General features: G+C 44.7%; 1 protein-coding gene across 1 annotated transcript; it reads left to right on the top strand.

The window, feature by feature from the left end:
* Positions 1 to 2,877: 2,877 nt before the first annotated feature.
* On the top strand, positions 2,878 to 13,381 carry LOC139924726 (kinesin-like protein KIFC3). The gene is made up of 19 exons (XM_071915859.2): positions 2,878 to 2,973; positions 3,216 to 3,312; positions 3,469 to 3,626; positions 3,785 to 4,037; positions 6,747 to 6,919; positions 7,371 to 7,436; positions 7,733 to 7,870; positions 8,003 to 8,200; positions 8,432 to 8,605; positions 9,430 to 9,577; positions 10,219 to 10,349; positions 10,451 to 10,562; positions 10,658 to 10,839; positions 10,927 to 11,031; positions 11,748 to 11,878; positions 11,979 to 12,099; positions 12,218 to 12,347; positions 12,590 to 12,819; positions 12,944 to 13,381. The coding sequence occupies exons 1-19, from the start codon at positions 2,878 to 2,880 to the stop codon at positions 13,076 to 13,078; spliced, it is 2,778 nt and encodes a 925-aa protein (XP_071771960.2). The 3' UTR covers positions 13,079 to 13,381.
* The last annotated feature ends 604 nt before the right edge of the window (positions 13,382 to 13,985 follow it).

The following is a 13,985-nucleotide window of genomic DNA, read 5'->3' as shown; positions in this document are numbered from 1 at the left end:
CACTGAATCCAGCCATGTATTACATTAGGCAATCTCACTTTGTGGTTTCAGTACTGCTTCTGCATTTACTGCCCTGCCTCTCTCTCTCTGCTTTCTCTCTGTAGGATCACAGGGCTCCTTCATTAGGTCTCTTCCTGCTCGGGCTCTCTGCAGGACTTTGCCTTCTGCGTCCCCCCAGCTCAGACCTGACCTCCCTCCAGAATGACGCACAGTGGGCCAGTGAGGTTCTGGCTCCGGCTCTGGTCTCCTTTGGCTTCCTGTGGCTCAGCGAAGACCACAACACGGCCCATATTCTCCTGTGCGGCGCCTGCCTCCTCGTGGGACTTTGTGATTGGCTGTCAGCAGACGCACTGACACTGATGACTCGCTGCCTGGCCCTGTCATCCCTGTCCTGCTCTCTGACGGTGTGCCTGTTTGCTGGTAATGCTTTAGGGGCCTTCGGCAGCGTGGCCCTCAGCCTCCCGTTGCTTGTGGCTCCCAGGGTTGGAACCAAGGCTTTTGCCCCTCTCATCTCTCCAGCTGCTACTGAAGGACTTATGGAGTGGCTTTTGAAAGGATTCATGTCTGCAGGCTGCTGGGCCTCCACACAGGCCCTTAACAAGTTTCTGTTGGAAGTCAGGGTGTGGGACTGACTGACCAATGTACTGTAAGAATTTCATAAATCAACAGAGACTTGTGTGATTAGTCATGATCTGTGTTAACTTATGCACTGTGTCAAGAGCTACTAACTGTCAGAGCGAACAAAGTCAGAATTGTAATGTGTCTAACTTGACTCAGGAGCATTTTGTGATATTTGTGGCAGAGATTTAACCTATATGATGATGTCAGTTTCTAAACTGGAGGTCCCATGCACCAGAGGATAAGATACTTTTGTACAGGGACTGAATACAAGCCATTGTTCAGTGAACAAAGCAGTTTATTATTCAGGGAGCCCAATAGACATACTCTTAGTGCAGCCTATGAAGTCCACATGTCAGCAAATATTATTGACATATGTACAGGATTATGCAATAAACAGATGGATGGAACACATGGATTGCATTTTAACACTTAAAAGCTGTATAGATTCAGACTCATAATTGTAGTCTGTATAGGCAGAATACTTTAGCGTTGTTCCTATTCCTGTTATGAGACCTTATTGAAATGCCGATCTAACATGTACCTTAATATTTATGTAGCATAGCTACAAACTGACCACAGAAAACTGTGCAAACACTGTGCAACAATGATCCTCCTAAACATGACAGAAGTGCCTTGGTGATATTTATTAGGGTATTTTATTTGACTGTGGTGAAGCTGGCATGTGACTAGTGTAATTTTCTGTGTGCACATTTCCATGTATGTCAGCAGCCTGCACTCGCTTTAGGCCATTGACACATTGCTGTAGGACACATCTCTCTGCTAATAGTATGTGTGTGAATACGCTCTGGTTTTCAAAACAGCCAGACACCTCAGACTCTGGATCCTGCTCATTCTGCAGCCTCAGCAGTATTGCTATCTAAATGTCTGCAGTCGCCCAGACTCTTACCTCATCATGCCTATTGATACTTATCAGCATACTGCTGTGTTGACGTTAAATGACTATGTCTGTTTAATTTAACATCACTAAAATGAAGTGTTTCTCATTTTGTATATATTCCATTCGTCCTTGCAAGATGTTAATATTCTTCAGAGAGATTCTGATTGGACACTGCAGATTCTGTGTTCCAGGATTCAAGAGTAGTGAGCAACTGCTTCAGCACTTCTACTGCAGTATACAAGCATCTGTGGCTCTTTGCCCATCTCTGGGACAAAGCATTGGTCAAACTTCAGGGCAGCGTTGACTAAGGGCTTTCTGAACATCATGTATAGTTTTATAGACATTTGTGACAAGATTTGATCATTTATGTCTTTGCTTGGTATTCATGGAATGTATTTTTTTACTGACCATGTATTTAATTGCCTTTTGTTAACAAACACTAAAACCTATAATATTCACTGAAAAAAAAACATGGAACTTGAATAAATTATCTCATTGTTTATCAGATAAATCACTCCAGTTATGTAACTTTACAAATCTCCTGGATCATATCAAACGGTCTTATTGTTGTGCCACTTATCAGATTAAGGTATTTGCAAATACATAAACACTGGTTACTGGTCCCTTCCATGTGAGTACGCATCAGATGTGGAACCTGGCTCCTCTCCTCCGGCTCTGGCTCAGGCTGCTGGTGTCAGTGTGAACCCCCAAACCAATCAATCTCCATATCTACCGCTTCACCACTGCAGAGGATCAGGAAGCTGCACTGAGCATGCCCACTGCAGATGCAGCCTGTGGATGAAGCAGAGCGGAGAGGAGGAGGAGGAGGAGGAGAAAGGGGAGGAGAGAGACAGGCGGCGAGGGAGTCACATAGGAGCTGCACAATGCTGGGATGCTGTTGCAGCTCTGAGAACAAGGGCTGCATGGGAGGATTTGTCATTGACAACACAGATGGAGTGTGAGCGGAGAACACAAATTGCTGAAATGTCAGATTGTCATCACCTAAGAAAGGAGGATATGTGATGGTAAGGAGTAGGAGATAAGGCTATGATGGAGAGGAATGGCGGTTAAACTAGGGAAAAATAAAAGGGGTTAACCTCAGTGGAAAAGTCCTGGCGTAAGCAGACCGATACAAACAGTCATGCTTAATTGGCCTGTCACATCTCAGTGAGTTTATTGCCATTTGTTTAATATTCATTCAGAATTTGGCGCTGATAGCAGGGTGAAAAATAGCGATTGCATTTTTTTTCCCTCTCCATTTTTCTGCAGCGTGAGTGGAGGTGTGAGACCGTGACTCTATCCTTTTGTTTATTCAGTTGAGCTGACGTTTACAGTGACTCTTGGACCGGGTGGAGGAGATGTATGCCTTCTACTCCCTTTTAGTCTACATCTTCTACACCGTCTTTAAGAAGGAGGAGGAGGAAGAGGAGGGGGCGTGTGGAGCTGCCTCAGAGGTAAGTCTAGCCACATCATGTCCAGCCTCAGGGGTCCTCTGTCAGGAAAAGGTTTTTTCAGGGAGCATGCATGCGCCTCCAATCCCCTGACAGTCTGAAAAAATGACTACAGCCTCCCTCATAGAGGCTCTGCAAAGTGGTATCATTGCCATGTAGCTGTGTGCATGTCTGTGTCATATGTGATGTGTAAATATTTTGTCGATGTATCACCGTCTCACCCTCATGTCTGTTGCTGTGCTCAGGAGCCAGGACATGTTTCCATGGAAACAGGGAGCAGGAGGAGAAATGGCCACACCCCCAAGATGGGAAAAAAGGCTTGTGCTGGGCTTAGTGATTCAAGTGAGTGGTCAGGTAGCTCTGTTGAATATTTATAGTCCAGCATAATGGCTGTATTGAATAATATAAGGGTTACAATGTGGAGTGTTTCTGCTAATTGATGAATGACTATACAGATTCCTTCACTGTTTGTTGTGTATGCAATTCATTGTCACCCAGGCAGTAGCAGTGACAGTGATGACCCGTCTCTGAGCGATGAGGATGAGGCAGATGGCCCGGACATCCCAGCATGCACTCCTCTGGCTGCCTTTCTGTCTTTCAAGCAGGAGGCTGAGAAGAGGAGGGCGTCTCAAGTGCAACTGGAAACAACAGGAAAGGTAGCAGAGCAGTTTCATCAGCTTGACTGAGCCGCTCATCTGACTTGGGAATAGCTGCATATATTAGCAGTTCCCCAGACAGAAGCGTCTGCAGTATTACTCAACTTTGAATGTGTGTATGCAACAGTGCGCAAACCCATACTTCTTTTCTTGCCCAGCTGACAGAGTCTCCTTTGGTGGCGGTGATGTCCCACTTGCTGAGTTTTCTGGAGCAGTACTCCCACTTCCAGCAGCTGCAGCAGCAAGCGGACCAGTACCGGGTCCAGCTGAAGAGGCACCGCATCCAGCACCGCCGCCAGATGAAGGCCCTGCGAGCCTCCTACCGCCTTCGCCTCAGGGACAAAAACAGCGTCATCAGCAGCCTGGAGGAGGCCATCAGCCAGCAGCCGACCCCCAGCCCACTGAGCGAGGGTGAGGGAGAGAGAAGGGACAGGGAGGAGGGGGGAGAGAGAAGGGACAGGGAGGAGGGGGGGGGGGAGGGGCTGGGGGAGGGGGAAATTGAGGTGTGACAGGAATGGATTTACATTTCCAGGCGGTGGGCTAGAGGATAATGAAGAAAAACAGAGAGGGGAGAGGTAGAGGGCATGGAGCTATTGTATTAACAGCACAGCTATTCTATATGTAAAGTCAAGTCTGTTTATTTATCATACACACAGCATACACAAGGTAAACAGTACAATGAAATACTATAATGTATTCATAAAGATAAATAAGAATTACAAATAAAATAAGAATCTAATTAAAAATAGAAAAAGACAAGAAAAAACAGCATAAAAACGAAATACTGTAGTGCAAAGTGACGTAATGCAAAGTGACATAAAGATACAGGGCAGGGAGGAGGGAGGTGTGAAATGGAAGGAGAGAGAGAGAGAAGGGGTGAAAGGCTGGTGTGAAAACAGGAGCAGAGAATGGCACAAGGGAATAATTGTAGGTGGATTTATGATATAAGGCCTCAGACTGGGTGAGATCATTTGATGGGTGGAGGAGGATGGAGGAAAAATGGAAGCCACTCTTATATGGATGAGATATTAGGTGTATATCCAGTGTATTATTCATTATAGATGATAAAGCTTTGTGCACTAAGTTATATCATTGACAGTTGCTGTAGAAATCCAGGATTTTCCCACTACTATGTAAAGAAACTAACAGGCTCTGAGATGATTCATAGGGAGTGGAGGGAGTGATTTTTTATTATTTCATGGGAGTGACGTTTTGGAAGACATCTTGAAGACAGCGTATTACATAATATAATTCAGTGTGCTATGATGTGGTTGTTTCACTGTTGGCCCTTCTGGGTTGGGAACGAGATTTTGTCAACCGGGGACATACAGCATATCTTTTTATAGGAGGAGAAAATCAGCAGAAGAGCAGATTGATTAGATTTACGAGGTTGTTGGTGTAAATCAAGTTGGCATTAGCGATGACATCAGGCCAGACTGAGGCTGTACAGCTGTGACTGACCTCAGAGCTTTAGATGTTGGTATCTGCTGTGTTTCACATTTGACCAGATGGTTCTTTGAGCGCGGAACAGAAGGGCAGACCCACCAACTCCACTCTCTTACATCACTTTGCTGTGTCGTGTGTGTGTGTGTGTATGTATGCATGTTAACAAGTGTGCGTGACATGGAGGACTCCATGAAGCTATACATAGACTCCAGTCCTTCAGCTGAGTGATATAGCCTGAGAGAAATATGTCAGATAACCAGACGAGGCTCTGGCCAGCTCAGTGTGTGGGTGTGTTAAGTGGAGGACCTTGCCTCTCATTAGACGCAGGGTAAAGATACACGGTTATGTGGCGATAGTGTTTGGCACTTGGCTAGTGACTCTCTGGCTCTCCGCCATGAATAAAAGATCTGTGAGAGTGCTGCTTTCTTCCCTGCAAATGCACTTACAAGGCCTGGCACATGCTAGCCCCCACGTGTGCTCGTGTTGGACTATAAATAGCCCAGGGAGCACGTCCCAATGTTATGAGGTAAACACCGTTAGGTTTGTTTGTTTACTGTGATGGGATGTGCAGGTCTGGGTGTTGGAGCATTGGTCTGCCTCTTTGATGCGCTGTGTGGAGCCAGTGCATTATTCTCCACTAGCACCATTGGTTGTATTGTGATCTTCTATTCAGTTTATGATCTGTTAGAGTGAATGGTTGCATTCAATTCAATGGTCATTCAGCCAGAATGTAACATACTCTGCAACTGCACAAGAAGACTCTTGAGCTTGTTGTTTTTTATTATTCTACATCAAGTCTGTTTTTCACATGGAGGAAACAAGTTTTCTCGCATTTCAAGCTGCTGTTTTAAAATGTACAAGGTTATCCCAGTTCCTGTGCAGACTGTGAATGCTCATATCCCCCCTCACGTTTCCTGCGAACACGTTTATATCAGCCGGTCTGGTGCACAGATGTAGCCTCTCCTCCACCTCTGTAGCACTTTCCCCCTCCCTGGTATCGCCAGTCTCCGCCTCCTCCTGCACCATTGTGACACAGCAAACCTGACATGGCTTGTTGGTGTAATTAGTATAAAGCCCTGCCATGGAAATCCAACGTGACAGAGCCTGATAAATCATTTAGAGGGGAGAAACTGATTAAAATGCTCTTGGGCATGTTGCTCAGGTCTCTCTGTTGAACATTAGAGGGGTTTAGCAGGTGATTGCTTCTTGTAAATGTGAATCTTGGTCCTCCACTTGGTCGCGGCCGCACGTGAGAGGCTGGAGAGATCCCATGCTAACGTGAAGAGGTCTGTAATGCTGCTCTGGGGAATTGAGAATGGGAACACGGCAACAATAATGTCAGCTTCACTGCAAAGTTCTGTGGCTGCATGGTGTGTGAAAGAGTTTTAAGTGCATACTGAATGTCCTTCATTAATATTTACTCATGCAAGCCTTCAGGCGTACTGTGGTATTCAGCCTAAACTGAAGAGGCCTACATATAGAAAACGGGTCAAAGGATGTTCAAAGGATGTAGGCTGACACTATTTATGGGTGGCCCAATATGAAAATGAGTCCAGAAATAACAATGAAATATGGTTAAGGTTATTCTGCTGACTCTGCTGGTGATGCTGTCACTGGTACTGATGATGATGATGCAGAGGTTGATGATACTGTTGTTTTCTTTATGTCCCCTAGGTGAGTCTAGTGGTGATGCAGGGACACAAGCTGGGGTTCACCGGCTGGTGGAGTCTCTGTACGGCCTGCAAGGTGAGAGGAGCAAACTGAGAGGAGAGCTGCGCCTGCTGCACTCCCAGCTGGAGCAGAAGGAGCAAGACCGACACTCGCGCATACAGGCTTTCCAACAGCAGGTACAATGCTGCATATCAAGAGTTTCATTCCAAAACGCTATATATTCATTTTGGAAAAAGTTCGCTGCCTGAAATCCATAAGTCAATTTTTCAAAAACACAGGTGATTGTTGACAAAACATAACTTTTTTATAAGAAAAAATCTTAAAATGGCTCATAATTCATAATATTCTTTATTTTCATACCAGCAATTATTTGGTAAGAGAAGGTGTCAACTTACAAGGAAATGCAAAACATGGAATTGCATGTATGCAAAACATGGATTTACACACATGTCCTCATACAAGGAAATCCAAAACATGAAATTGCATTACTTAATCATTGCACTACAAATGATGGAATGAATTGTGAGTTCAACACCTCTAGTTTCTCAAATCATCTAGTTTTTCATTTGTATGATGAGTTTAAAACATGTGTCAGTAAACTTTCAACCCTTCTAATTTCTTGCACAGATTGATGAGCTCAAGAGTTGCATTGAGGAGCGCGAGGAGGAGCTGTCCAGGTTGAGAACCGCCTCTGTAAGCACTGCACACTATTGGTTTCATTCATCGTCACTGCACTTTTCGATGTGCAAGTATTTTTCACTTTTCAAGTCATCAGCAAAGCTGCCACAATGCATGTCCACGCCCACGTTCTCCCCCTGAACGAAATGCCGCGCTGTGAAAAGGCCAGGAGGGTCAGCATGTCCTATACTGCACCTTAATTAGTAGTACATTAGTAGTAAACTAGTACTCACACAGCAAAGCATTTTGGTTTTGATGCATCTCTCCGTGGAAGTCATTCTTCTCATCTCAGTCATGCTATATTTCCTCAGGGGGCCACAGACTCAGAGAAACGGGTGCTGTGTCTGTCGGCGGAGAACGAGAGTCTCAAGCAGAACCTGAGCGTCACCCAGGGCCTCCTGCAGCAGCTGTCAGCCATCCCCTCCCAGTCCAGCTCCATGCTCATCAAGGTGAGACGCACTAGCACCACTCAACGAATGTTTTGACAGACAATGGATACGCTACCAAGGCCCACACTATCAACTGCAAATAGAAACACTAGCATATTATTGTAAGTTCTGTTGTTCTGTATCCTCTCCTAGGAGAATGAGAACCTCCGGAGCAGAGTGCAGCAGCTTGAGATCTCCCTACAACAGCGCGCTGAGCAGCTGTCGCAACTGGAGCGACACAGTGAACAAAGCGAGTGGAGGAGAGGAGAGGAGCTGAGGAAACGAGAGGAAAGAGTGAGGGAGCTGCAGCTGGAGTTGGATAAAGAGAGAGGCAGGGAGCCAGTGGTTAAGGTAATTATTATCCGCAAGAGCTTTTGAAATGGGTTTGAATAGTGGAACAACTTTCAATTCGATCATATAACAGCTTTTTGAGGCAATTGAGATAAAAATAAAGATCGCTGTTGATTATATAGCAGGAACATGGGTCATTTTGGGGAAATTGCCCATGCACACACTTGATGTTATCCGTGTAGCATGGCTTTTAGAATTGATGACCCTAACTAGATGTTTCTTCTCTCCCAGTATGTCACCCAGACTGTGGAGGTGGAATCGCCTGCCACAGTAAAGCAGCTGGCTAAGGCCAGACACAGGAATGAGCTATTGTCCGAAAAGCTGTCCAATCAGAACGAGCGGTGCAAACAGTTGGAGGAACAAATCAGGAAGTCAGATGAATACAGCTGTAATCTGCAGCACAAGGTATCAAGAGACAAAATCGGGTATAACATTGTTTGTGTTTCTCGCTTGATTAAGGATGAAGTGGATGTATGTTATCCAAATATTTGTGCAGTGGAAAACTGGTATTTCTTGCATTATCAGCCACACAGCCACCAGTTTAGCATGTATCCTTATCAGATGTGCACTGGAATGCACATACACACCCACACAGGCAGATAAAAGACGGTACTGATGCTGACATCCATTATGATTGCCTACAACAAATAGCTTATACTAACTCTACTCAGCTAAAAACTTTATGTGATGATAAACTGGTTAAATGCAAAAATTCATTCTCATCATTACACGCTTCCTCATCTCACAATTTTCCATATAAAAAAAGTTTTGCCTGTGTGTGATACAGGTGACCTGTTTGTTTTTATGTGTGAGCCAATTATTTTCTGGGCTGCCAGTTTTTGAATGTGTTCCAGGCATCAACAAGCTGTGCATAAATCTTAGGCTCAGGCTGCATCTGTGCTTTTGACAATAATGCTCCATAATAATGCTTAAGATCCATCAGCGCACAAATTACTTCTGTTGACTGCTGGCCGCTAAGGAGCTCGGAGACTGACAGTAGATTCATGGTGGTCCTGACGCCTTCAGCTTTGATTTAAAATAAAGTAGATCAAATTAACCGAAAGTCCAGAAGGGAAGATAAACAACAACCCCATCAGAAAATACATTTTATAATCAAAGGAGTGGGTATCAAAAGCATTAGGGGGAAATTTCCATTTCGCTCCTGACAATTCACAACCCGGATCAATGTAGTTGACAGATGAACTCATTATAGTGCTGAACCTTCACAGATCGCGGCGTACGAGCGAGAGATCAGTAAACTGAGAGAGGAGCTGCTGAAGGAGATCGGTCACTTGGAGGAGAGGAAGGAGGAGGCTGTGAAGGCAGCGGCCACCTGCTCAGCAGAACACTTCCAGAGCCTGCAGGACCAGTTCTTCAGTGAGTTACACCAAAGAATTAAAGGTCCAGTGCAATGAGAGTTGCATTTCTTAATATGAGAAATGTAAAGTTACCCAAATTATTATAACTGTCAGCTTTTTCAATGCCCTTTGAAAAACTTTCACCGCCCTTTGAAACTGTTTGATTCAATAGAATCAAACAGATTTACACTTCCAATCTACTTCCTGGTGTAAATGATGTCACCTACACCCAGGTTTTTATGAATGCTCTGGTTGGTTGACAGCATGCATAGTCAATCACGTGTCCCATAGTCTGTCAATAGCCAGCCAGCTACTTGCCAAACTAGCCGAAATCTCCATGCCTCCATTGTTGCTGAGTGCTGAAGTTCCAACACTGGATATTTGTTCCCCAAAGATGGAAATATTGGCATTCAGTGGAGGCACAATCATAGCTTTGTACCATCTAACCATGAAAAACTGAAACAAATGATGCTCATTGTGTTAGAAATCAACATCAAACCTTTCCTGACTGAGTTGAAATCATTGCACTGGATCTTTAAACCCTCAAAGAAACTCATCTTGGTTTCTGCACTCAGAAAAAATATGTCTTGGCATAGTGTAATATATAAAGCTGAAACTCTATTTGAACATGATGCTACATGTGTTTTTTACTTTGGGCAGGCTTGCAGAAGCGTCTGACAGCGCTCCCTCCAACCCTGCGCTCCATGAAGACAGACTATGCCAGCCTGAGGAGCCAGGTCCGAAACTTCTCAGACTTCTATGGAGCAGCTATCAGCGACGCCAAGAAGCAGGTCAGCACCTCCATGTTGCTTCACGCCTTGGTCCCCTGTGTTTAGTAGTAACACAAACAGCGCAACATGTTGCCCAAGAATTTTCATTTTCTCAATGACAGATTTCCGCGGCTATCAGTGAGATGTCCGAGGCAAACAAAGACCTTCTGGAGAAATACAGGAAGGAGGTTGCATTGCGTAGGAAGTACCACGAGCAGCTGGTAGAGCTCAAAGGTATGGAGAAGGGAAGAGATGAAATCCGTTGTCGTATGCGGTACGTAAACTCTGTGCCACTAACTGATCCGGCGACTGGGCCCTTCTGTTTCCAGGCAACATCCGTGTGCTGTGTCGTGTGAAGCCTGTGCTGAAGGAGGACCAGCATGAGGAGGGCCAGTCTGTGGCGGTGACGACGGACCCCAACAACGAGTCCTCCCTCACCGTGATGAGCAAGGGGAAGGGTCGCGCCTTTGAACTGGACAAGGTCTTCCACCCTCAGGCCACACAGGAAGAGGTAGGAAAATCGAGCCGCATATTAAGATAATAATAGTATTACATTCATATTAGACCAGAACTCTAATCTTTTGTTTATTGCCATCAGGTCTTTCAGGAGATCGAGCCTCTTGTGACTTCTTGCATTGACGGCTATCATGTCTGCATATTTGCCTATGGACAGACCGGCTCTGGGAAGACCTACACCATGGAGGTATACTCTAGAGTTACAGCCACATGTGGCATTACTGTAGCCATATAGCGTTAACCAGAGGTGGGGACACATGACTTGGACTCGAGTCACACTTGAGTCACAATTTTAACTGCTTGAGACTTGACTTGATGCATGAAGAGGATACTTGAGACTTGACTTGACTTGCGTTCTGGTGACTTGGGACTTGACTTTGACTTGTACTTTGATGACTTGAAAAGGTTTCTAAAGTCTTGACAAAAGATCTTGTGTTTGTGTAAATGACTTAGATTGAAAGTGATGAGATTTGTTCCACCAGACAACTGAATTTAAATTCCGTTTTCTGAATTTGTATGGAATGACTGAATTTATTGAAGTTGAAACTGATTATAGAAATCAAACTCATGATGCACTTACCAAGTTTTTATCCTATTAAAACCATATTGCATTGAAAAGGTCTAGATATTTACTTTTCTTTAAGATATTACATTGATACTGGACTCTTTGATTTGTTCTGACTTGACCTGCTGTTCTACATTTAGACTTCAGACTTGACATTATTGACATGGACTTGACTTGGTAATCTACATTTAGACTTGGGACTTGACTTGAGACTTGTGCCTCAGGACTTGAGACTGACTTGGGACTCGAGCAAAGTTGACTTGGTCCCACCTCTGGTGTTAACTGAAATTGGTTGACCTATAATGTATCATATTAACTCCTACCACTTTGACTTCCAGGGCAGCGTGGAGAACCCAGGCATCAACCAGCGAGCCCTGAAACACCTCTTCAGTGAGATCGAGGACCGGAAGGACATGTGGTCTTACACTGTCACTGTCAGCTCTGTGGAGATCTACAACGAGGTGCTAAGGTACAGGCCGCTTCCCTTTGGATTCCACTTTAGCGTAGTGTCTGAATTTATAACCACTGGACAGCTTGTTTGATTGTTTGAGTTGCGTTTTGTTTTACAGAGACCTTCTCAGTAAAGATGGAGAGAAACTGGACATAAAGATCAACCCAGACGGAACAGGACAGCTGCATGTGCCGGGCCTCAGGGTCATCGAGGTCAAGAGCTTTCAGCACATCAAGAAGGTGATGCATGTTTGTCCACTGTGTTTTAAACAATTCATTCTAGAGTAATAAAATTAATTATTGTTCACTATAAGAGCAATCATTAAACTTTACGCTGATTATTCTTGTGTTTGTCAAGATTTTAGCCATGGCCCGTCGGAACAGGATCACCTTCGGCACTCAGATGAACCAGCACAGCTCCCGCTCCCACGCTCTGCTCTGTATCACTGTGCTCGGCACTGATCTGGCCAGCGGGGCCAAAACCACAGGTCAGTCACGCACACATGGTCAGATTTGGCTCAGTGAATCAGTTTCTTTTTAAAGGAGTGGGCAGTCAAAAAGCTACCAGTTGAATAAAAAATAACCCTCCCCAAGGGATATAACTATGAATATCTGCATTCTTTAGACAGTAGCGAAGCTGAGAAAGAGTAGGGAAAACACAGGAGAGAAGTTTCTGGCAGGGTTTGATCCTAGTTTCACCATCACTGGGAACTTCCCTTTCTTTTCTCAGGCAAGCTGAACTTGGTGGATCTGGCCGGTTCAGAGAGGGTATGGAAGTCTGGTGCAGAGGGAGAGAGGCTGAAGGAGGCCCAGAACATCAACCGCTCCCTGCTGGCACTGGGGGATGTAATCCAGGCGCTGAGGGGCCGGCAGACTCACATCCCTTTCAGGAACTCTCGCCTTACATACCTGTTACAAGACTCCCTGGGCAAAGGCAACAAGACTGCCATGGTGGTGCAGGTACATTTAGCGCTCAAATAAATATAGAGACTCATAACCTTCTGGTGTTTGCAGTCAATTTTGTCTAAAAGTTTTTGTCGATGCTTGTTTTGACCCTGATTTTGTTTTGATTTTCGTACTCAAGGTGTCTGCTCTGGAGAGTAACGTGGGAGAGACGTTGTGCTCGCTGAAGTTTGCCCAGAGGGTGTGCAAGGTGGAACTGGGTCCTGCAGCCAGGAAGATTGAATCTGGTGGAGGACAGTGCGACTCACAGACTTGAATCAGCCACTTCCCGTTTCCAACGATCACCATTACTCCATGGACGCACACATCGCCAACCAAAACCAGCCAGAGATTAACACCCACCGCCCTACCAACCAGTCATAAAGCTACCAACTGAATCAAACCAATCCTGCTCAAGGGCTATAACAGTGGAGGTCTGTGGCATCAGGATTGCCATTCCAAAACGGGCAAAATTGAGATCAAGTATTGAGAATATTGGAGTCCTCCTGGTCATTTTCTGCTCCTGCCAAATAATCGCCCTTTATCATTAGCTTATCTGCATGCAGCAGTATTTATTCTTCCACACGGAGTGCCAAGACAACCTCTGCCTCACCCATGACATAACATTTGATACTTCCTTGAACTACAATAACTGCTGTTTCCTTTGATTGAAATACCAAAATCCAGGAGTTATCATATCAGGCTCTTGAGCATCACAATGCTTAAAACAGCTTCTTGTTCAAATACCACAATACCAACACTTCAGTTTGTGCTTTTGCAGTATTAATCATCTTGCTATATCTGTGGTTTGTGAGCTTCAACTCCACTATCGTATATTTTTGAAGGCTGTAGTGTGTAGGAGGATCTGATTGTTGTGTAGCGAGAGTATAGGCTCTTAACCATTTCATTGACACTTAGGTCACATGTTTTATGTGTAGTTTTTGTGAAGTTCAGAAGAGTAATGACTGTATGTTTTCTCTTTCTCTCTTAAGAGCCTTGGTAATATGCCTTTTGAGAAAAGAGGAAAGCTGTTGAAGGGAGCTGGTGGCCTTGTGTTACAGTGGTAATATCTACGATAAACTGTGCAATATCCTCCTTAGTGGGGAGACAGTTTGGGCCTATGTGGACAGAGGATGCACTTTATTGTGAAAGAGTAGTGTGCGTTTGTTTAGAACAGATATTTA

The sequence above is a fragment of the Centroberyx gerrardi genome, chromosome 12 (genome assembly GCF_048128805.1).
Source record: "Centroberyx gerrardi isolate f3 chromosome 12, fCenGer3.hap1.cur.20231027, whole genome shotgun sequence".
Classification (NCBI taxonomy): Eukaryota; Metazoa; Chordata; class Actinopteri; order Beryciformes; family Berycidae; genus Centroberyx; species Centroberyx gerrardi.
The sequence above is the reverse complement of the archived record's forward strand: the minus strand, read 5'-3'. Positions and strand labels throughout refer to the sequence as shown.